This window comes from Pipistrellus kuhlii, unplaced genomic scaffold, assembly GCF_014108245.1.
Source record: "Pipistrellus kuhlii isolate mPipKuh1 unplaced genomic scaffold, mPipKuh1.p scaffold_m20_p_10, whole genome shotgun sequence".
NCBI classification, from domain to species: domain Eukaryota; kingdom Metazoa; phylum Chordata; class Mammalia; order Chiroptera; family Vespertilionidae; genus Pipistrellus; species Pipistrellus kuhlii.
In genome coordinates this window covers 171,870-195,106 of record NW_023425405.1, presented here as the reverse complement: position 1 = coordinate 195,106, position 23,237 = coordinate 171,870, and the positions used below count along the sequence as shown (strand labels likewise).

Genomic DNA, 23,237 nt, shown 5'->3' with positions numbered 1-23,237 from the left:
CCAAGAAAACAAAAAAGCGTGGATTGGAGGAGGTGGAACCGCTTCCCTGCACGAGCCCGGACATCTAGGAAGCTGCAGTCCAGCCGCCCGGCCAGGCGGGGTCGCTCTAGTCCACGTGGGACAAGCAAGACCGCAGCCGGTCGCTCTAGCCTCCAGCGGAGGCGCCGCCGGAAGTCTCGACTGCTCCGGGGGCGTGACGCCGGCCGGCTTCTTCCGCCCCCTCCTCGCCTCGGCTGCAGCCAGCCCTGTGGCCCTCCGCTGCCTGAGCCTCTGTCCTTGACAAGTTGGGTTCATCCCAGGGGAAAAGCCTGGTCTCCCCTGCGCCCCGAGAGGTTTGTTCCGGCGGCCGGGCGGCCGGGCCTGCGTGCGGGGCGGGCTGCTGTGGAGGGCGCCCGGCCCCTGGAGGGCCCTTGCGCCGCGGTCCCTCGCTCCCTCCGCTGGCGTGGCGCCGGGAGGCAGTGGCAGGCTCCGCGCCTGGGGATGCGGCTAGGGGGCCTCTCACCTCTCACCCTCGGGTTGTGAATCGTGCAACTTGGCCTTGGCCTGCGGTCCTTGCTGCAGGAGCACCTGGCGAAGAGTTGGGGTCCCCTGAGAGGTGTGGCCGGGCACGTGGTTGGGGGTCCTCAGGGACACTGTGAGGAGGACCCTGCCGAGATCGCGGTAGTTTGCTGGCCCCGGTGGGTGGTCACAACACCTTTTTGCCCCGACCACACATGAGCTCCATATGGGGGCTGACTGTAGGCCTGATTCCAGTGCAGGGAACGATGCATGCACATGTATGTGTACGAAGGACGCCAGTCTTTGTGCATGTGAGTGCGCGCGCGCATGCGCCCGGTCTGCTGAGTGTAACTTTTAAAATCTATTAAAAAGTCTTATGTTTTGATATTTGCTTGTCTGTCTCCCCCATCTCCCCAGTCTCACCTGAGGGGTATTGTTGCTCTACCTCAGGGTATGCTATTGGTCTGCTTCCACTTTGGATAGAAGTAGCAGCTCCCCAGTTAAACCGCACACCTGAAAAGCAGCCCGTGCTCCTCTGCTCAAATCTGGCTGGCACTTCCATTGGTTCAGGTTAGTAAAAAGCCCTTAGCCTGCCTGAATGCCCCTCAAGGCCTTGGTTCTGCTGAACTTGTCCGTGTCCTCCTTCAAGGAAAACACCCCTAAAAGTACACACTTCTCCCTCCATGCCAACCTGCAGTAATCTCATCACTTTAAAAAATATATATATATTTCATTGATTTTTTACAGAGAAGAAGGGAGATAGTTAGAAACATCGGTGAGTCATCGGTTAGCTGCCTCTTGCACGCCCCCTACTGGGGATGTGCCTGCAACAAAGGTACATGCCCTTGACAGGAATAGAACCTGGGACCCTTCAGTCTGCAGGCTGAGGCTCTATCCACTGAGCCAAACCGGTTTTGGCAATTTCATCACTTTGAATATGACAGAGTTTTATAATGGTTTACCCGTATTTTGAAATTTACTCTTTCATTTGTCAGAATTTGTTGAACGCCTAACATTGCCAAACACTATTTTAGGAGCTGAGGATATAATGAGGGGAGGGAAGGGGAGGGGGATACAGTCTATGGTTCTTTAAAAATACATCAACAAAAAGCTTAATTGTGATACAGTTCACATACCATAGAATTAACCTATTGAAAATGTACACTGATTTTTAAAAATACATTCACAAAGTTTAAAGCCATTGACAATGTTAACCTAAAAATAAAAATAAAGGACCTTTCCAAGCCAGAGGCAAGCAGCATTTATTTGTGACCAAAGCATTTGGTAGAAGTCCAGGGTTATTTATGAGAAAGGGAAGGGGAACAATTACATTGATAGAAGAAAGGCATTTCTGTTGGTGCAGATAAATTAACATAGTGGTGCTAATTCTAAACAATATTTTCAATTTTCAATTCAGATGTCATCAGTCCAGTAGTCATAATATCTGCTTTCCGTTAATCTTTGCAAACAGTTCCTTTGGGATACAATGTTGCTTTCCGCCCAATCTAAAGATTCTTTTGCTCTGTTTTAATATTTCAAGATTTGAGGCATAAGACATACAAGGCAGTTCCTCTGGGATAGCAATTGCATTTACACCATGATCAAGTTTAAAACATTTTCTTAACACCCGGAAGAAACGCTGAACCCATTAGCAGTCTCTTCTGATTTTCTCTCCAGTCCCACTGCACTCCTATGCCTAAGTACTACTAATCTATGGTCTATATTTACCTACTCTAGATAATTTATATAAATGAAATCATAAAGTGTGTAGTCTTTTCTGATTGTCTTCTTTCACTTCATATTCTTGTCATCCATGCTGTAGCAGGTATCAGTAGTTAATTTCTTTTTTTTTCTTTTTTTTAATATATTTTATTGATTTTTTTACAGAGAGGAATGGAGAAAGATAGAGAGTTAGAAACATCGATAAGAGAGAAACATCGACCAGCTGTCTCTTGCACACCCCCTACTGGGGATGTGCCCTTAACCAATGTACATGCCCTTGACCAGAATTGAACCTGGGACCCTTTAGTCCGCAAGCCAATGCTCTATCCACTGAGCCAAACTAGCAATGGCTCCTTGAGGATTTAATATGTATAGAGCTTGGATGCAACTATATAGGGACATGCTGGGAATAACAGTTTTATAAAATCTTATTAACATTTTTATATTTCTCTCATTTCATAGGTTTAACTCAAATATTTTTATATTTTTCTTATTTCATAGTGGCAATTCAAATACTTCTAAGGTCACTGAACATTTTGAGAAACTGAAGAAAGTTAATATTACAGTAACTCTTTAGAAAAAGTTGCATATGTTTATTTTACATACAATTTCTAGTTCTTCCTATGGCCTGATTTGTTAGGAGGATTTTGAGTTTCTTGCTTCACTGCTTAAGTTGTGGTAAAATATACATAACACAAAGTTTAGCATTTTAACCTTACAATTTAGTAATATTAAATATATTCATATTGTTGTGCAATTTTTTTTAAAAGACAATGTTTTAGTATTTCATTTTTAAAAAGTATATATTTTATTGATTTTTTACAGAGAGGAAGGGGGAGGGATAGAGAGCTAGAAACATCGATGAGAGAGAAATATCGATCAGCTGCCTCCTGTACACCTCCTACTGGGGATGTGCCTGCAACCAAGGTACATGCCCTTGACTGGAATCAAACCCTGGACCTTTCAGTCCGTAGGCCAATGCTCTATCCACTGAGCCAAACCTGTTTTGGCTGTGCAACATTCTGAACCATTCTCTCCACATCTTTATCTTCCCAAACTAAAACTCTGTATCCATTAAATAACTTCCCATTGTCTCCCTGCCACCCAGCCCCTGCCAACCATGATTCTATTTTTTATCTCCATGAGTTTGACTATTCTGGGTATCTCATAAATGGAATTCTGTAAGGTGCTCTTGGCACCTCACAGCATTTGGCATCTACAAATGCACTGGAAAGGCTCGCAGATGGATTTGAATGCTGCAGACCCTTGGAACTTCAACATAACTTAGATTTATATGTGATTTGTTTAGTATCCTGCAAATACTAAGATTACACAGATGCTAAGCACTCAGCTCAGCCTATTTATACCCCAGCTTTTTGAGAGAAGCAATACACAAATAAAAATGCCTTTATGAGACTTCTTTTCAGGGTACTAGAATCAAGATTAAATATTGATTCCTAGTTTCCATTATTAGATTGTTACCTAGCATCACACCTGTCTGTGTTAGGAATAGAGTGAGATAGCACCAGTATTATTAAGATGAGATATATCTTCATTATAGTAGTATACAAATCTGTACTTGTATTAAAGTTCATATAACTGTAAACAGAAAGGCAAAGCAGTCACTTTTACTGTATGATTATTTTTAAAAAGTATAGAATATATAATAAGTGGCTAAAAAGAAAATCATAAAACATTAGAATGCATAAGTATTGGCAGAAAATTGAACAGTTTTGCCATTTTTAACCCAAAGGCCTAAAGCTCAAATAAAATTAGAAAGATCCTAACCTGACAAGCATGTTCAATATTTAAATATAGACCTAGAAGTGTTTCTAAAAGTTATGGATGTACACTAGAAGTATTTAAATATATTTCAGTATTTCATATTTCAAAAACATTAATTTGGCAAAACTTGAATTTTCTGGGAATACTTCATAGTTTAAAAAATATGTGGTAACTCAGCTAATGTGACTCTGAATGAATGTTGACCCATGAATCAGGAAGTCACAATTCGATTCCTGGTCAGGTTACATGCCCAGACTTGTGGGCTCGATCCGTAGTAGGGGGTTTGCAGGAGGCAGCCAATCAATGATTCTCATCATTGATGTTTCTATCTTTTCCTCTCTCTGAAATCAACTTTTTATCCTCTTATTCAGTATCTTTTTGAAAATATCATAATACAGTAAAATTGACTATTTGGCCTTTTGATTTACAGTTCTATGCATTTTAACACATACATAGCTGGTTTTATCCAAGTGTAATGGGCTAGAAAGGACAAAATCAACTTACTCTTTAAAAATTTTTTAAAATTACAATTCACATTTAGTATTATTTTATACTAGAGGCCCGGTGCACGAAATTTGTGCATGGCATGGGGGGAGGTGGGGATGGGAAAGAGAGGGTGTTCCTCAGCCCAGCCTGCACCCTCTCCAATTTGGTATCCCTTGAGGGATGTCCAAATGCCCGTTTAGGCCCAATCCCACTGTACCTAAACGGGCATTCGGATATCCCCCTCACAATCCAGGACTGCTGGCTCCCAACTGCTCGCTTGCCTGCCTTCCTGATTGCCCCTAATCGCTTCTGCCTGCCAGCCTGATCACCCCCTAACCACTCCCATGCCATCCTGATTGATGCCTAACTGCTACCCTGCCAACCTGTTTGCCCCCAACTTCTCTCCTTTGCTGGCCTGGTCACCCCTAACTCCCCTCTCCTGCAGGGTTGATCACCTTCAGCTGTCCTCCCTTGCAGGCCTGGTCCCTCTCAACTGCCCTTCCTTGCAGGCCTGGTGCCTCCCAACTGCCCTCCCCTGCTGGCCATCTTGTGTCCACATGGGGGTAGGATCTTTGACCACTTTGGGGCAGCCATCTTGTGCATTGTATTGATAGTCAATTTGCATATACTCTTTTATTAGATAAGATAGAGGCCTGGTGCATGGGTGAGGGCCAGCTGGTTTGCCCTAAAGGGTGTCTTTGGATCAGGATGGGTGTTCCCTTTGGGCATGGGTCGGCCAGGGCGAGGGGCCTGTGGTGGTTTGTAGGCCAGCCACACCCCCTGGCAATCCAAGCGGGGGTCCTGGTATCTGGTATTTATCTTCTACAGTTGAAACCTTGTAGCCTGGAGCGGAGCCAAGCCTCTTGCTCACTCCATGCAGAAGCCATTACTGTTGGAATTTATGTGTCTTCTATAATTGAAACTTCATAGCCTGGAGTGAAGACCTGAGCCGCCAACACTGCAGAAGCTTGGCTTCCTCCATCGCCCAGGACAGCCTTAGTCTCCTGCTCTTCCAGCTCCGTGGCTGCCACCATTTCTGTTGGAATTTATTTACCTTATATAGTTGAAACTTTGTACCCTTGAGTGGAGGCCTGGGCCGGCCAGGGTGTGTGGAAAGCTTGGCTTCCTCCATTGCCAGGGAAACTCAAGCGCTCTTTGTGGCTGCAGCCATCTTGGTTGGGTTAATTTGCATACTCGCTCTGATTGGCTGGTGGGTGTGGCTTGTGGGCGTATATGAGTGATGGTTAATTTGCATATTACTCTTTTATTAAATAGGATTGGTTTCAGGTATACAACATACCCGTAGTAGTTAGATAATCATATTTTACAAAGTGTTCCCCCTGATATTTCCAGTACCTAAGCAGCATTATACAAGTTCATAATGATTACACTATTGACTATATTCCCTATGCTGCACTTTACATCCACATAACTATATTTTTTAATACCTTCATCTTTTTCTTTCTTTTTAATATATTTTATTGATTTTTTACAGAGAGGAAGGGAGAAAGAGAGTTGGAAACATCATTCAGCTGCCTCTTGTATACCCCCTACTGGGGATCTGCCCATAACCAAGGTACATGCCCTTGACTGGAATGGAACCTGGGACCTTTCAGTCCACAGGCCGATGTTCTATCCACTGAGGCAAACTGGTTACGGCCCCTTCATCTTTTTCATCTAGATCCCCAATTCCTCTCCCCTTTGGCAACTCTTATTCTCTTCTCTTTTGTTTTCTTGCAGAAACTCAAACTTCCTTAGAAATAAAACTATTTCTATAGTGATATTGTGATATCAACAGGTGGCAGTGTTGTGCTATAATAGGATATTAATAAAGATTGTGATGCTTCTTGTTGGCTGAAAGTAATTACTTTTAAGTTTTCACTTCAGAAAACCAGGACAGTTAATTGTCAACATTAACTCTTGAATCTATTTACTTGGATCCTTTCCAAAATCTCTCTTACTCTTATAATATTCCTAGCAAGTAAATTGTGGATAAAGGCATCCTTAATACTTATGTATTTATTTTCAAATCTTTTAAAATACTTGTAGAGTTATGGGTTAATTCTTTACTTAAGGTTAACCGTTGTGATGTGAATAACTCCAGCATTAAGAATAAATCTGTGAGTCATAGAATCTTACCAGTGAGACAGGATATTTTATATTCCAGCTTTTTCTATCACATGTAGGAAACTCATCTATCATTTCTGAAAAATGGTGGCATTAATTAATCAGCAAATGAAGCAGCTGCAGAAGAAAGATACAGATGTCGAAATTCAGCATCCTGAGTTTGAAGCTTTAACAGAGATATTCAGTGGGAAATGATGATGTGGAGCCTGTGAGACAGTCACACTTAGATGACTCATAAGTTTTCAAACATAACTCACCCGTAAAGGGACTCCCCTTTTCCTTACACTTCAGCAAGTTACACCTGACAGTATATACTCCCCGGGGAACTGGAACCACCATTTATCCAGATGCTTGTGATAACTGTCTCTGACCATCTTTAAGACCTTTCAACATTTTCTTTATTCTTCCACTTACAGTTTCTGAAATGGCACTTCATCTCTTCCTCTGTCACACATGTGTCAAACACAAGGCCCGCGGGCCAAATCCGTCCCGCCAGGCCTTGCAATGTGGCCCGCACCGCACTGTCATCACTGCACTCCGCTGCGTTTCCATCACAATGACAGTTTATGACTGTTCAGTAAACCATTTGGCCCGCGATTTAGGCTGGATTTTAGATTTTGGCCCCTTCTCTGATTGAGTTCGACACCCCTACTCTATCACCTAGTTCAAACTAGCATTATCTCTCCGGGTACTGCTTTCTAATTGGTCTATTGAAAAGTATTATTACCTCCATTGTATTTTTCATATAAAGCTATTTTATTTTTCTCTATCATTACTTATTCCCTCCTACCCTCTCTTATCCCCTGCCCCTCTACCCCACAATCACTGCATTGTTCTCCATGAGTTCTTTTCTCAATCCCTCCTTCCCCACAACAGCGCTATCTGCCTGTTGGTCTGTCTCTATTTGCTTGTTAGTTCACTTTGTTCATTAAATTCTACATGAGAGTAAAATCATATGGTATTTGTCTTTCTCTGACTAACATAATGTTCTCCAGGTCCATTCTTTTTATAGCTGAGTAAGAATCCATTGTGTAAATGTACCATAGCTATTTTATACACTCATCTCCTGATGGACACTTGGGCTGCTTTCATATCTTGGCTATTGTAAATAATGCTGCAGTGAAAATAGGGGTGCTTATATTTGTCTGAATTAGTGTTATGGGTTTCTTCAGGTAAATTCCCAGAAGTGGAATTGCTGGGTGATAGGCAGTCCCATTTTTAGTTTCCCATGGTATCTCCATACTGCTTTCCACAGTGGCTGCACCAATCCCCATTTCCACTTACAGTACACAAGGGTTTCCTTTTAAAAGCTATTTTAAAAGATATAAAGTCTGCCTGACCAGTGTAGTTCAGTAGTTGAGCATTGACCTATGAACCAGGAGGTCACGGTTCAATTCCTGGTCAGGGCATATGCCCAGGTTCCGGGCTCAGTCCCCAGTGTGGGGTGTGAAGGAGGCAGCTGATCAATTATTCTCTCTTATCATTGATGTTTCTCTCTCTCTCACTCCCCTTTCCCTTCCTCTCTGAAATCAGTAAAAAAAAAAAAAAAAAAAAAAAAAATATATATATATATATATATATATATATATATATACACACACACACATACATACATATATATATATATATAGAGAGAGAGAGGGGGGGGGGAGGGGGAGAGGGGTAGCGGGGGAGAGGGAGAGAGAGAGAGAAAATCGGTTGCTGCTTGAAACTCTTCTGTTAATTACCATAATACTTAAACCTGAAATATTTAATTTGACCTAACACATTCCTCCCTTCTCCCAACTTGTGATATTTACCACTGATCTCACTGCTTTCTGCTAAAGCCTCATATCACGTCTCTTTTTCCTTGTTCACTGTGCTCCATCCTATCTGGTGTCCTCTCTGTTCCTTGATTGGAGGAAGTGAGGAGTATAGATGCCAGGAGACCTGTTTTTAAGCCAACATGTACCTTAGGTGAGGAACAATGCCTGTCACAGTTTCTTGGGTGTGAAGCTGTAGCTTCCTGGTGAAGCAAACGGCCTCTGCTTCCCAGCTGAGTGGGTAACAATGTTTGACCCGCCCTTGCTCTCTTTCCTTTAGTAATTAGCTAGCAATGGAAACACTTTCTTCAACTGCCTATATGCCTGCTTCTAGCATATTAAAATGACCCATGGTTTTAGCAATTTGGTGGGGCAGTGTAGAGAAAATAATTCACTTTGACAGACTCAGCTTGTAAGACATAGCCCAATGACAGGAGCAATACGGTACAAAATAATACACGGAAGAGTCCAGCAGGGTAGACGGCCATTCATGGCAGTGACAGGCTCCATTTGCAGGTGCATTTCCCGTGGCCCCCCACCAGCTCTCCACAGCACTGCAGCTCTTGTTTCTGCCGCTCGGCCTTTGCTTGCTGTTTTTACTGATCTGAAGCCCTTCTCCCACTCCTTCACCTTTCTCTTACTCGGAGTCACTTTCCTTTGCTGGTCTCCTCTAGACAGGGCTGACCACTTCCTCGGTGTTGCTTCCTATCCTGGTACACCCCCTGGACACACTAACCAGGCTTCTGCTTGCCTATTGGCACCTTCATGCAAATTAGAAAAAGGCTCCTATCCCTTCTTCAAGATACTTCAGAGAACTTTCAATTGTTAGGAAACCATCTTAATAAATACAGGGTGGGGCAAAAGAAGGCTTACAGTTGTTCATAGGGAAAATAATACAGTGGTGCCTCACACAACGAACTTAATTCGTTCCAGGAGCAAGTTTGTTATGCGAAAAGTTCATTATGTGAAACGCATTTTCCCATAACAATACATGTTAAAAAAAATAATTCGTTCTGTAGCATAAAATATGCTAAGATGACATAAAAAAAGATAAATTTTTTATTATTTTTATTTAGATACATCATGATATAAAAAAAATATTGAGTTTAACTTAAAAGGACGACTGCCGTGATACGTGCGTGATTTAATTCGTAATGAAGAACGATTGCCGCGATACGTGCTTAAGTTAAGCGCAGTGACTAACGACTGCCTGCAGTGCCTGCGCGGAAGGATGCAATACATCGGCAGCGATCGTGGAAGCTCGGGCAAAGCGGTTGTGGAAGCTCGGGCGACTTCGTTGTGTGAAACGAAGTTTGTTGTATGAATCATGAAATGAAGTTCGTTGTGTGCAGCGTTCGCTGTGCGAGGCGTTCTTTATGCGAGGCACCACTGTACATTAATAAATAATAATACAAATGTAAACTCTGTGTTGCACCTACTCCCGACTGTGAACCTACTTTTTGCCTCATCTTGTATATGCGTCTAACTTGTTTACCCTGTCAGTGGCACTCTGGTAGGGTTGTGGCATGCCCAGAACCATGCACATCTGGTTCTATCTGTGCTGTAATTATAGTGAATTATCTGGATTCCCCTCATCACTGTTTGAAAAGCCCGCAACATCCAAAAGCAAAAGGAAGAATAAAGCTACATATACATGCTACATTCTTGTCTGGGAAAATAGCAGGGAGGGCATACCTGACAAGGCTTTTGCACTGAATATTATGAATATATTGTAATTCAGAGACACATGATTTTTTTGGACATTTCGGTATTTCTGAAATCAGTGGGTATCTTAAAGTCAGTATATCATGGTTGAAAGCACAGTCCCTAGAGATAGACCACCTGGGTCTGGATCCCAGTTCTACCACTTATAGGCCTATTTGTGTGACATGAGATACATTACTTAACCTCTCTGGAGATGATAACAATAGTTCCTACTTCGTGGGATTGTTGTACACATCTTTACTATACACATCTTTTTCTCTCTACCAGGCACTTAATAGTAAGAGATACAAATATTCACTGTTATTATCAATATTATTAAAGGCTATGTATATATTTATTTCCTTTTAACCCTAAAAAGCTGTTTTTAATCCAGGGTGTACAGCTTATATGGATAGTATCTTATTTTGGTGGGCTGCTCACAGGGCCCATGATTGTGTGCACTGAGGTCACATGCCCTCTGCTGCCACCCTCCCTTCCTCACATCAATTTTCGGGTGGCTGGCTTTGGATTTTCCTTCTAAGGCAGAAGAGAAAGGGGAAAACCGGGCCCCCTAAGACAAGGCTTGTTTTAGAGGTTAAACTTAACTTCATGTTCATGTTCTAAAGCTTGGGTTGGTAATAAATCTTGGGTCTATAAAACTAGACACCAGAGAGAATTGGGTTTGAAAAAGTGATTTTAATATAAAATCATTATCTAATTGCAGGGCACATTTCCTTTGGTGATTTTCAAGAAAGCGGTGATACAAAGTGGCAAAAGGTAATGAATGCTCCTGGCCAGGTTCCCCATTAGAATCCCCCAGGGTACCCTGAAGTTAGACAGTGGATGAAAATTGCTGCCTGAATAGCTGTGAGTTTTTCTGGTCATTAATTTTCACTTGTGGTTGTAACTTCACATGAAGGATGGGGTGGCTGCTCTCTGCATTGTTCCAGGATGTCTTTTATTTCATGCCTCCTGCTAACTTTAGAAACTAGTCTTGTGAGGAACTCTGCAGAGCTCTTGCTCATTGTCCTACTCTGTTGAAGACACTTTCAAATTAAGCAAGATCTGACCAGTGCATTCTTTGGAGATGTTCAGACCATTTTCATTAGATTAAATGTTTTTTTGTTTTTTTTTCAGATTGCATTACTTTAATTGACTTTACATTAAACTTTGATAAATATTCTTGCATGCTATATTGCACCAGCTGAAACTCTTTACAGCAGTTTTAGTACATTTATTTGTTGTTCCAGCTGCCTTTTCTTAGTTAAACAAAACTATGTAATACATGGATAAGCGAAACCTTCACCTTGCCTCATTTTATAAGTTGATCAAAATTCTTTATATACATAAATCTGGATTCAAGGTTATTTTTTATGAAACTATTCAATGTTAGCACTGCTTAAGGGTCTGTTTAATTGTTGGTTTCCAGAAAGAATATTCACATGAGGATTCATTTACCTTCATGTTTCTGGAAATAATAGGTAGACGGTTGTTATTACTCTCCATATTCTAGAAGTCAGAGAAGCAGACAGTAAGAATGTGTTCACCTTAAATCACAGATTCAGCATTATACCCAGTTTTACCTTGTAATGCCTCCCGCTCCATTAGGCCACATCAAAGGCTTTGTTTTCTAAAGAAGCTCATAAAATCTAAGGTTAAGTGTTCAGGGCATAAATACGTATGGTCATTTTTTCCTTTACCTAAACTTGGAATTTCCATGTCAGCTCAAAAATCCCTCTCTCTTTTTAACTTTTATTTATTTATTTATTTATTTATTTATTTATTTATTTATTTATTTTTGGGAAATATCAACCAAGACGGACAAAGATGGATTTTTCTCACGTAGGGAAAGGATGTCCTTGTGCTGTTTGAGCCGTCACAGCAAACTAGAAGCCCACAGAAATAATCTGAATCACAGGTGTATTTTGTTAGTTTCTTTTTTTTTTTAATTGGTTATCAAATTTTAGAATTTAGGCAATTTCACATGAAAAAACATTTGAAAAAATTGGAAAACTCATTCGGACTTGGCCCACATGTCTGTTCTCATTTGTGTGACTTTTTCTAGCCCTTTGGGCTTTTGAATCATAACCCCTCATGTAAACCTAGATACTACTCTGTCTTATGGTTGAGTATTTTACAGCTTTGAGTCTGGTTGAATGGTCTCCGAGCAGGAGGAGGTTTGGCCACATCAAGGCCTACATGTTGCTTTTAGTCCCCCCCAGACCTAGAGGGGACAGGAGTTATGCAAGGGTTGGTGATGGTACTCTGAATTGGCTGAGTTGACTCCTCTCTGTCTGTTCATTCAGCCTGAAAATCATGACCACAGTTTCCTCATCCCCAGGGTAGGACATTTTTCCAGATATGAAAGAAAAGCAGTCAGTGTCCACCCATTCAACAGATTACAAGATCAGCTATTGCCACAAAGAAGCCAGCATGTCACAAAGTAGCTGTGATTTTTGGCCAGGCAGCATTTGGCACACAAGTTGGGATTCTGTCTGTCAAGACATCAGGGCTAAATGCTTGCTGTGTGCTCAGCCACTGCCCCCATAGCATGGGTCCTGGATTGGGGCCCCCTCAGAAGGACACTTTCGCTTTGGCTCCAGAACCAGCCCTGGCATCTGATAGGAAGCAAAGGAGGAAAGATGGCTTTGTCTCCTTTTAGTCTTCCTCCTTGCTTTTCTTTCCTTCTGGGCCTAATCTAGACCAACAAAGCCCTTCACACAACTTGAATCTAACAATCAATTTTAATCTTTTGTTTTTAAGGCTCTAGGAAGCAGGATGCCACAAATGCCTCTGGGAAAAGTGGTCCTTTATAGCAGTGTGATGTCTAGTGGGGCCTGTGCCCTCGGTTATTACCTTATACAAAGTGAGTATCCAGCAAACTGCCTGAGGCATGGCCTCTTCCTAACTCTCTTCCCTGTTCCTCAATCATGGGAAATACTTCACATGCTCTTTGCAGATTAGCAAGGAGGAGGGGGTTGTTTTTAGAAACCAGTACACTATTCCATTTCTGTGGCCTATTTCTTATCGTATAATCCCAGTTTTTTAGGAGCCACAAGTGCAAATAAAAGTGTTGCTGGTGGAAATGGATCCTTGCAGTATCACGAAAATAGCATTTCCATGAACCCACATAGGAGGATGAGGTCTGGTGGTAAGATTTATTTGGGTAGAAATAGAAGGCAACCCCCAGGTCCCCAGTGTCTCTGTCCATCACCATGAAAATGTTTAGCCTTGTCTTCATAAGCCCAGTACAAAGCCTTTGTCCAAAAGTTCTATCCCATGTTGAAGCTTCATCCCATTTCGGCCATATCTGTCCTCATCCAGCTAGCATAGTTTGTTCCCGGCTGCACTCTGTCTGATGCTGCCAGTAGTTGGAGTCTGCACAAATGTTGGCTGCATGGCTGCTATGGAGAGAGAACGTCAAACAAATGGGGTGAGTGTGTGTTACCAAGCAAGAGAGAGAATGCAAGAGATTTGTTAAATAAGTTTGGGTTATATTATCTCGGGCTTGGAAAGGGCAAGGTGCCCTTTTAAAACAACCAAGATGGTTGAGATTATGTAAAGAACAGAGAGATACCAGATGGTTCACAGGTGGGGAAAACTGGCTCTATTTCTCAAGTGTGCTCAGCCTGTTGGTCCTGCCATTCTTTGATGTTGGTTTAGTGGAGGAGGGGACCTTGAGCAAGGGATTCTGGTGAGAGTAGGAAGTAAAAATAGAGTCCAGGATGGCAAAATCTTGAAGATGTGCCTTCCAGCTCCACTGCATTCAAGTGTGTGAATTTGTAAAGATGAGCCATAGTTATTGTAACCAAGACATGTAAGGTTGTGAAGAAGCATTTTTTTTTTTCCAAAATGATTTTCTTTGAAGCTCTTCTATGCCCTCTCAGCTTGGCTCTTCACCCTCACCCTATAGCATTTTTGCTTTTTGCCAGGATGTTAGAACCACCAACAGATAGCCGAACAAAGCACAGTGTCCTCTCCACCATTCTTTCAGTTGACCAAGAGGCTATCTCCCTAGTACCTTGCAATTGTAGGGAGGTGCTTCCTGGAATTCCTCAAAGACTTTGGGCCAAGAAGGGTATCTGAGACAGAGCAGGTTATAACTTATCTACATGAAATGTCAGCATAAACCTGTAAACTTGAAAAAATAGCATTTTAATGTTCTATAATCTTGGCCTGAGGGTTTTGTTGTTATTGATGTTATGGTCTATTTCATGCTGGTTTATCATGACCTTCATTTTAGTAGAAGTTCAGTCATAGATTCTGGCTGCAGCTGTACCTTGAGCCACGTATGTCTCTTTGAGAAAATTATGATTCTAGGACCAAAAGGAGCTTGAGAGAAGATAAAACCCCTTAGATGAAGAAATGAGGTAGTAAATGAAGTCAGGAAATGAGAGATGAAGACATTGAGGCATGGAGCCCTAACCAGTTTGGCTCAGTGGATAGAGCGTCCGCCTGAAGATTGAAGGGTCCCAGGTTCGATTCCAGTCAAGGGCATGTACCTTGGTTGCAGGCACATCTTCAGTAGGGGCTGTGTAGGAGGCAGCTGATTGATGTTTCTCTCTCATCAATGTTTCTAATTCTCTATCCCTCTCCCTTCCTCTCTGTAAAAAATCAATAAAATATATATTTTTTAAATGTATTTAAAAAAAAAAAATTGAGGCATGGAAAGGTTAAATATTTAGCCCAGCAATGCCGGCCACATCCTCACAGATCCTGACTTTGTAGACTTTGATTTTGGAGTCTCTAAAATGGACAGTTTAGAGTAGATTTTCCTTAATCCTTCCATCTATACATTTCATAATTGTATCTGTTTCCATGTTGTACATATATTGTATCATCTAACTCTCTACAGAGAGTCTGCCTGACCAAGTTCAATAAAGACAACAGAAATGTAACAACTGTCTTTCTCACTTAGAAGCTTTTTCCAGGGCTTCCTACTACCAGCTGGGATTGGAGCAGCTGCAGAGCCACCGTGAAGCCCTGGAAGCTCTGGGCACTCCTCTCAACACTCACTATCTCCAGCTCATGGACAGTAACAACTTTGTGGACATTGCTGATGCCAAGGTAATATGCTCCCCCAGCAAACTAGGCTAGGTGCCTCCTGAAGGATAGGATGGGCCTCCCTAATCGGAGAGACAGCAGGAGAGACAGTGGGATAGGTACTACTGGGGACCTTTTTAAAAAAATTGGGGGTAATTTATTCTTGTGCATTTTTCTTCTTTTTAGGACAATTGATGTGGCAGGGAATGCAGTGTTTGTGCTCAAGTGCCATTTTGAACTGATAGAGAAATGACCAGTGGTAGTTTGCCACCACGTATTTTAGCTTTGAACTTGAAATATATCAGCAGCCAGTTAACTCTTATTCAAATGTAAACAACTTCTTTAAATTTTAGTTTTGAATCTTATTTGTTTACATTGATTGTCTGGAATGCCAGACTATTTTTTCCAACTATATTTTGTCTTCTTTCATAGTTTAGCTGTTAAATCTCAGAAGAATACAAAATGCATTTGTTCTTCTGATTAACAAGAATGTGTTGAGCTACAAAAGTGATTCTAAGCTTTGTGGGGAATATAGAAATGCAAAGGCTTTCTGAGAGTTTATAGTTTATAATTCCAAATTCCAGAATAAGACAGAGTAAAGGCCGTGAGTGGAGTGGTTAGTGGACTGGGGGCAACTAGAGGGCTGCAACCTCACCATATGAGGTGCACACACTTTATTCTGTGGCCAGCAGGATCTCTGAAGTATTTTGAAAATAAGAGTGTGATGCTTTGACCTAGTTTATTTTTTTGTAATTGTTTTTATTATTTTTCATGGAAATAGTTTTTTTCTTAACTATAGTAGCAATTTGTGCTCAAGTATTCTGATAAATATTTGATCTGGTGTGCTGTACCAGCACAGCCAAAGATTCAGCCAGCCTGAGGGAGGGCCGGTGAAGGATGAAGAAAAGACAGACGAAGAGAATAAGCTGGGTCTAGGTGGATCTTCTGTGCCTTGCTGAGGCCACAGAACAGATCCAGACTGCAAGCTGATAGTTTATTTTATAGTCGGAGTTAAACAAGTTAATTTACAATGTTCTTATCAGTTTCACTTGTTTGGCAGCACTTGTTGCACCTCCCACAGCCCATTAGTTGCACAGGAAAGATCTAGGGAGTAGTCACAAGATCAAGCTTAATTATGCTTGAGAGCTATGCCCTCCAAGTTGGGACTTGTGTACAACTTTGCCAGCCGGTCAATCCGAGACTTAACCCTATAACCGCTTTCTATAGTCTGGTTTTAAAGCAAGGTAATTAATTCAGATTGGGAATACCCAGGGACTGGAAGCCTTTAGGAGAACATTATTGCCATGTGGGTGTACAGTGGTGAGAGCATGATCCAGAGCTATGGTCTAGAGCAGTGTTTCCCAAACTTTTGACATATGTGTACCCCTTCTATAATTTTTGTAATGCTGAGTACCCCTGGTACTCCTGAGAATGTAGAATTAGGCGCAGCTAAGCACAGTACAGTGTAAACCCCCATCAAACTCCGGTGCAACGCGTACCCCCACCAAACTTCCCGTACCCCTTGGGGTACGCGTACCACACTTTGGGAAACACTGGTCTAGAGGAATGAGAGATGGATATGAAGAGTGTGGTGGTTGCCAGGTGATGAGACTAAGGACTAGGTAACAGTTTTATAGCAGGATAGAAGTGTGTCAGAGATGATGCTCTAATGTCTAGCATGAATGAGTGGAAAGACAGTGGTGCCATCAAGTGAGAGAGGAGAAAAGGGAACGTGAATGTATTGTGCCTGCTCTGTGCTTGATAGTCTTATTTTCATTGTCTTCCAACTTCCTCACTATATGTGGTGTGGCTCCTCTGTGTTTCTCCATCTCTATTCACTTGGCTGGATCCCTGCACACAGAAGGTCAGGGATTGGGTCTGGCTACTCAGGGTGTCTCTCAGCTCAGAGCACAGGGCCTGGCTGCTATGCTCAAGAAGGCTGCAAGCACCTTTGCTGAAGGCAGGTTGATTCAGCAACCATTGATGTGGTGATCCAATGAATGGTTGATGCAACCTAGTTTGAGAGGAGAACAGTCTTCTAGCACATCGGCTGCTGTGGAGAGGCTTCTTCCCGCCTGCAGCCCAGGCCCGCGGAGGCCCTGTGTGACTGCATTGGCTGTGGTGCCAGGTACTGGCCTTTGCTGCTGAACAGTGTGAGAGCACAGTGACAGGAGTTCAACGCCTGCTACCCAGAGCCTCCTCTCGACCCAACCTTTGCTTTTCTAGTGAAGTATGTGTGACATCCTGTCAGGGTTCTTCACTTCCTTTACAGTCAGTTATTTATTTATAAGGATGCCTCTACATAACACAGGGCATCTTATCCCCAATTCCTATTTGGAGTTTCTTTATTTCGTTCACAGGTGAGAAGTTTCAGTTTTTCATAAGGAGTTGTCATATTGAAGGGTTTTCCCCCCAAATGTATGTGTGAAATTGTCTCTACCAACACATTGGCTTATCAGACCTCCTGCTTTACTCTTGGCCTAGTCTGGGCAGTGAAGAACCCAGTCAGTAAAGCACCTCGTCACCCACAGAGACACAACTGCCCGAAGTTCAGACACTGAACCCTCTGCTGTTCTTCCAAAATCCTCTGTCCTTTCATCACACACCCCCTTTTTTTGTTTTTCTTTTAGCATGGAGAGATGCTCAATGTATGCTATATTGCTTAATTGTGTTACCCCCTGAGAAGAGCTGTAGTTTGATTCCAAAAGTAGGACTCTGAAGAAGAATTACGTTAGTGTGTCTTGGGGTGTGGAGCCATCATTCCAAGTCTGTGTCTTTAAAGTGTATTTAAATAAATGAAAGAGGATTTTGGAAAACACTAATATGTGTACCCAAGCACTCTTCCTCTTGGCGACAATTTGCTGTGGATAAGATACACCATCTCTTAGCCCATGAAAGGGCCTTTGCCTATCACCTGGGGCACAGGAAGGCACCCTGGGAAGCACCTTATGATGGGTTTCCTTGTTACAACATTGTGTCCCCTCCACTTGGCTCAAGGTGTCTTTCATTTTCATTGATAAACAAAAAGTTGCATTCAATATTTTAAAAATAGTAGCATATTAATAAACACCTACCAGCTCTGAGGTTCCCAGGCTGACTCCCTAGGCTCAGGGCATGGCAGCATCCAGGCAGCACCTGGCCATGGGGTGTGAGCCCAGCCTGTGGTGAGGATGAACTAACCGAGATTTCCTTGTCTTTCCCAAATGAGCCTTTACATATTTTTCTTAAGAGCTGTTCTTTATGGTCCAGGTTAAAATGTGTACCAACTTGCTGGTAATACCCTGTTTCCCCGAAAATAAGACAGTGTCTTATATTAGTTTTTTCTCCCAAAGTTGCGCTAGGTCTTATTTTCAGGGGATGTCTTATCTTTCCATGCGCTAGGTCTTATTTTCGGAGGATGTCTTATTTTCGGGGAAACACGGTAGTTTCTCCTTTTAGACAGTGGACTTTTTTCTTCTGTATTGTGAAAAGTCTTAAACAACAGAAAAAAAATAAAAGAATGTATGCTGTGCAACCCACATGGTAGCTACCTGTATTCTACAAATAGTATTTTGCTCTACTTGCTCTATCCCATACCTATTCATCTAGCCATAATAAGGTTTGTCCATGAATACCTTATTATTTTCAAACATCCACACACTTTATCTTTAAGCATAAGAATGTATATCATTAACTAGAGTTGAATATTTGTTTATGGCTCTTTTTTTTTTTAAGGGAAAATTTACATTCTGTGAAAGTACAAATCCATGTGTTTTATTTGATGAGTTTTAACAAGTACCCTTCAAGCCGCTATCTAGATGTGGACTGTTCCCAACACCTGAAAGTTCGCTCATGCTGTTCCCAGTTGGTCCCCTTTTGCATCCGCCAGCCCGAGCAGAGGCGACCACTTCTCTGATGTTTTTCCCAGTGTGCTTTAGCCTGTTCTAGAGTATGGAATTCCTGTTGGGTGAGGCTCTTTTCGCTCAGCATGTTGTTGATACTCATCCATATTGTTACATGTATCAGTAGTTTGTTCTTCTCTAACTGGGTTTTTAAGTAATCATTGCAAGTACTCATAGTATTGAGTTTGGCATATAAGGTTTCCTTGCTAAACAAGTGGGCTGCCTTTGACCTCACCAAACCCTCCAAAGAGGAGCAGGACATTTGGAGGGGGCCAGAAAGAAAACCAGGTGGATTCTCCAAGAAGACTGAAGTTATAAAATAGCCAGATTCTGTAGATAAGCACTGGTTTTATAGGGTTAGCTCTGTTATCATTTTGTCATCTCTGGAGAGGCAGCAACATATCCAATTCTATCTCTCATTTTACACTTCTAGTTGAAGATTCCTGTCTCTGGATCCAAGGCAGCAGGCCATCTCTATGTCATCTCCTCCAGAGAGTCCCCCTTTAAAAGGTATTATGGGATAGTGGGTGGGTATGGAAGAAGGGGACCTTCTGATGGAAACAATCCTGATTCCCATTTTCATTTGTAGTTATGTAATTGTGGTAATAAAAATTACTTTTTCAAAGCTTGAAAAGTTTTACAGCCGGGACAGCAAGCTAGTGCTTTGGCTCTTAGTCCAGACATTGTATCCAATGCAATCCATCCAATTGTCTACCCCTTATTCTGCTGAATATGAAGAACTTTACAGTTATAGTGTAGGTCTACAATAATTTTACACTTCTAACACTACTGCCTCAATCATTACATATAATTGAAGACATGGATTCTTATTCCAAAATCATTCAACACATTTTTAAAAAATATATATTTTATTGATTTTTAACAGAAAGAAAGGGAGAGAGCTAGAGAGCTAGAAACGTCGATGAGAGAGAAACATCGACCAGCTGCCTCTTGCACACCCCCTTCTGGGGATGTGCCCACAACCAAGGTAAATGCCCTTGACCGGAATCGAACCTGGGACCTTTCAGTCCGCAGACCGACGCTCTCCCACTGAGCCAAACTGGCTTCGGCTCAGCACATTTTTATATAACTTTTGCTTGTCTGGTTGCCAAAAGCTGTATTCACTCGTTTCCTCAGGGAAGCTCTCTCAGAGATGTTTGCTGTTTAGTCAGGATGTGTTTTAATTCCCCAACACAAAATGAGTAGGCTCATGCCTCCCCTGACCACATTGACTCCAATGGGATTAGTGGAGGAGCAGGCCAGGTTCCAGCCAAGAATTGAAGGCCCAAGTGAATTAGGACATGGGGAGCAAGGTGCTCCTTTTTCCTGAGGCCGCTTCAATTTACCCATCAGTCATTCATTGGTAACGTGCCTTGAAATGATGCTGGTTAAATACTGAGCCTATCATAAAACTTTCATTAAGTCCTAGCCAGTGTGGCTTGCCCTAACCATCATTCTGGCACAGGAGTTTGCTATTTAGTTTCCCCGTCGAGGGCACATGCCCTGGTTACAGCTTGATCCCTGGGTATGGGGTATACAGGAGGCAACTAATTGATTTTCTCTCTCTCTCCTTCCTGCCCTCCCACCCTTTTTTTCCTCCCTCCATCTCGTTTGAAAAATCAGTAAACTTTTCTTTAAAAATAAATAAAATGTGAAAACGTTATGTTCACCTAGTTATAACATAAATTAGTGTTTAAAAAATTTAAGACAATATTCCTAACACCTGTTTCTCCCCTCTTTTGACCATGTCATTTGCCAATGTTTTTTGGATTACTTTTGATTTCTATCAGGTGGCACCTTGAGGAGGTCTTCTTAGAGCTTAAGGATGGTCAGCAGATTCCTGTGTTCAAGCTCAGACAGGAGGATGGTGATGAAGTAAAAATAGAAAAAAGGTGATAAAAAAGACAGCTTTCTCCAAGCATGGCCTTCCCTCATCAACATGTACCCTCCTATGTCTCGAGCCAGTTTTCCAACCACCAGAGCGATGATTATATGTGCTGGCATATGGTAATTTTGTTTTAATTGTGATTTGACCACAATAGACACTATTGAGATTTTGTTTAATCAGACAGAAACGTTTCCTGTAAGTTTATAATTATTTGAAAGTTCTCTACAAAGGCACAGACTAAAAGGCATCGGTATTAATGGGATGTTTGTTGATTTGCTGGTTCTCACTTCTTTTCCTCTCCCCAAGCACTCCTCCTATTTTTCAGCTCCATCAATGAGAAGAAGAAGATTTACTAAAGAACTTTTTAATTGTCAATGTTAGAATGCTCAGGAAGTACAGCCTTTTGTATCTTGTAAATACCCTGAATTTATATTGTTAAGTAGCTTGTGAACATTCTCATTTTGTAATTTATTGCTTCATTGTTGTTTTATTTTCTAATTTGTTTTTTAGTTATCAACTGTCTGCCCAATTAAAGGTTTGAAAAATAGCTGCTTTACTTAAAACATTTGGAAAGCCTAAAAAATTTGTATCAGTACATAAGCACGTGTAAAACAGGAAAGTTAGGGGTCCTTATCCTCAGCTTTCCAAACAACCATATATTAAGAGAACCAGACCTTTAGCCTTTTAGTGGTTTTATAAGGGGACTGTTTTATAAAGCCAAAGATCTTCCTTCCCTCTGAGCAGTAGACCCTACAAAAACTAGAGGTCAGGTACCTTTGTTTTAAAGAACTTAACATGGATGTATACATAACCCACAGACACAGACAATAGTGCAGTGAAGGCCTGAGGATGGAGAGGGAGCAGAGTAGAGGGACTCAGTGGGGGGTGGAGGGTGAGGAGCAGGAGAACTATAATAATAACTATCATTGCAAAAGTTTGGTCAAAAGATTATTTTGTGTAAATTAAATTTAGAGATTTTTAAAAACTTCTGTTCTTTTTTTGTCTTGATTTAAAATATCTGTCATATCAGACTTAAGGAGTAAACCATCTGATGACTCTGTAACTAATATTGCTACTTCGTACTGGAGGTGCAGGGTGGGGAAGTCATTACACAGCTAGTAGCCCTGGGCACGAATCTGCACCAGCAGCTCTCTGTGGGGCCTGGCGGCTCTGAGCCCACTGCCCAGAGGCTCTCTGTGACCCAGAGGCCCATCTGCAGCCGGGCATGGAACGCTTGCCTCAGCTCTCCCCCCTCCCCCCAGCCACTCCATGCCCGCTGCCCAGAGGCCCCCGAGGCTGGGGTGGAATGCCTGCCTTGTCAGCACAGCAACGAGGCAAGCATTTCACCAAGCTGCTCATGCTGCCCGCTCTCAGTGGTTGCTCCCCTGGGACTGGGGGACTCGGGCGGGGCTGAGAAGACTGGGCCCCACCATCTTGTGGCTATGGGTGCCACCATCTTTGTGACAGTGATGGTTAATTTGCATATTCCCTTTTGTTAGATTGGACATGTCCTTAGTGGTTTGCCTGAGCTGAATAGAGATGTTATGAAAGTTAACATCTGTGTTAAAAATACTTAAAAAATGCTTCCATTTTATAAACTACTAGAGGCTCAGTGTATGAAATTAGTGCACAGGGGCAGGAGGGGGTGTGGTTTGTCCCTCAGCCCAGCCTGCACCCTCTCCAATCTGGGACCCCTTGAGGGATGTTCAACTGCCCGGGATCGGGTCTAAACAGGTAGTTGGACATTCCTCTTAACAATACAGGACTGCTGGTTCCCAACTGTCACCTGCCTGCCTTCCTGATTGCCCCTAACCGCTTTTGTGTGACAGCCTGATCACCCCCTAACCACTCCCATGCCAGCCTGATTGATGTCTAACTGCTCCCCTGCTAGCCCCAACTTCCCTCCCCTGCCGCCTGGTCACCCCTAACTGCTCTCCCCTGCAGGGTTGATCGCCTTCAACTGCCCTCCCTTGCAGGCCTGGTACCTCCCAACTGCCCTCCCCCCTGGTCATCTTGTGTCCACATAAGGGCAAGATCTTTGGCCACATGGGGGCAGCCACATTGTGTGTTGGAGTGATGGTCAATCTGCATATTACTCTTTTATTAGGTAGGATAGAGGATGGTGCATGGGTGGGGGCCAGCTGGTTTGCCCTGAAGGTTGTCCTGGATCAGGGTGGGGGTCCCCTTGGGGCTTGGGGCAGCATGAGCAAGGGGCCTGAGGTGGTTTGCTGGCCAGCCACGCCCTCCAGCAACCCAAGCAGAGGCCCTGGTATCTGGAATTTATTTACCTTTTACAATGAA

The 23,237-nt window shown here is 42.5% G+C and overlaps 1 protein-coding gene across 5 annotated transcripts; it reads left to right on the top strand.

The window, feature by feature from the left end:
- Window positions 1-312: 312 nt before the first annotated feature.
- Window positions 313-21,483, top strand: LOC118711492 (cytochrome c oxidase assembly factor 1 homolog). 5 transcript variants are annotated; one of them, XM_036424633.2, is made up of 6 exons: window positions 313-332; window positions 10,849-10,901; window positions 12,888-12,990; window positions 15,043-15,191; window positions 19,482-19,558; window positions 20,839-21,483. In XM_036424633.2, exons 3-6 carry the CDS (start codon window positions 12,903-12,905, stop codon window positions 20,942-20,944), a joined length of 420 nt encoding a protein of 139 aa, XP_036280526.1. In that variant the 5' UTR covers window positions 313-332; window positions 10,849-10,901; window positions 12,888-12,902; the 3' UTR covers window positions 20,945-21,483. The 5 variants fall into 5 exon arrangements, 4 of the variants coding, with proteins under 4 accessions (XP_036280526.1, XP_045432003.1, XP_045431990.1 ...); XM_045576047.1 differs by lacking the exon at window positions 313-332 and adding an exon at window positions 943-1,068; XM_045576034.1 differs by lacking the exon at window positions 313-332 and adding an exon at window positions 1,294-1,333.
- Window positions 21,484-23,237: the final 1,754 nt, after the last annotated feature.

Coding starts and splice junctions, on each gene's coding strand:
- LOC118711492 (XM_036424633.2), top strand. CDS start 12,903: ATGCCACAAATGCCTCTGGGAAAAGTGGTCCTTTATAGCAGTGTGATG. Junction 15,192..19,481: donor TGGACATTGCTGATGCCAAG/GTAATATGCTCC, acceptor TTACACTTCTAG/TTGAAGATTCCTGTCTCTGG. Junction 19,559..20,838: donor AGAGAGTCCCCCTTTAAAAG/GTATTATGGGAT, acceptor GATTTCTATCAG/GTGGCACCTTGAGGAGGTCT.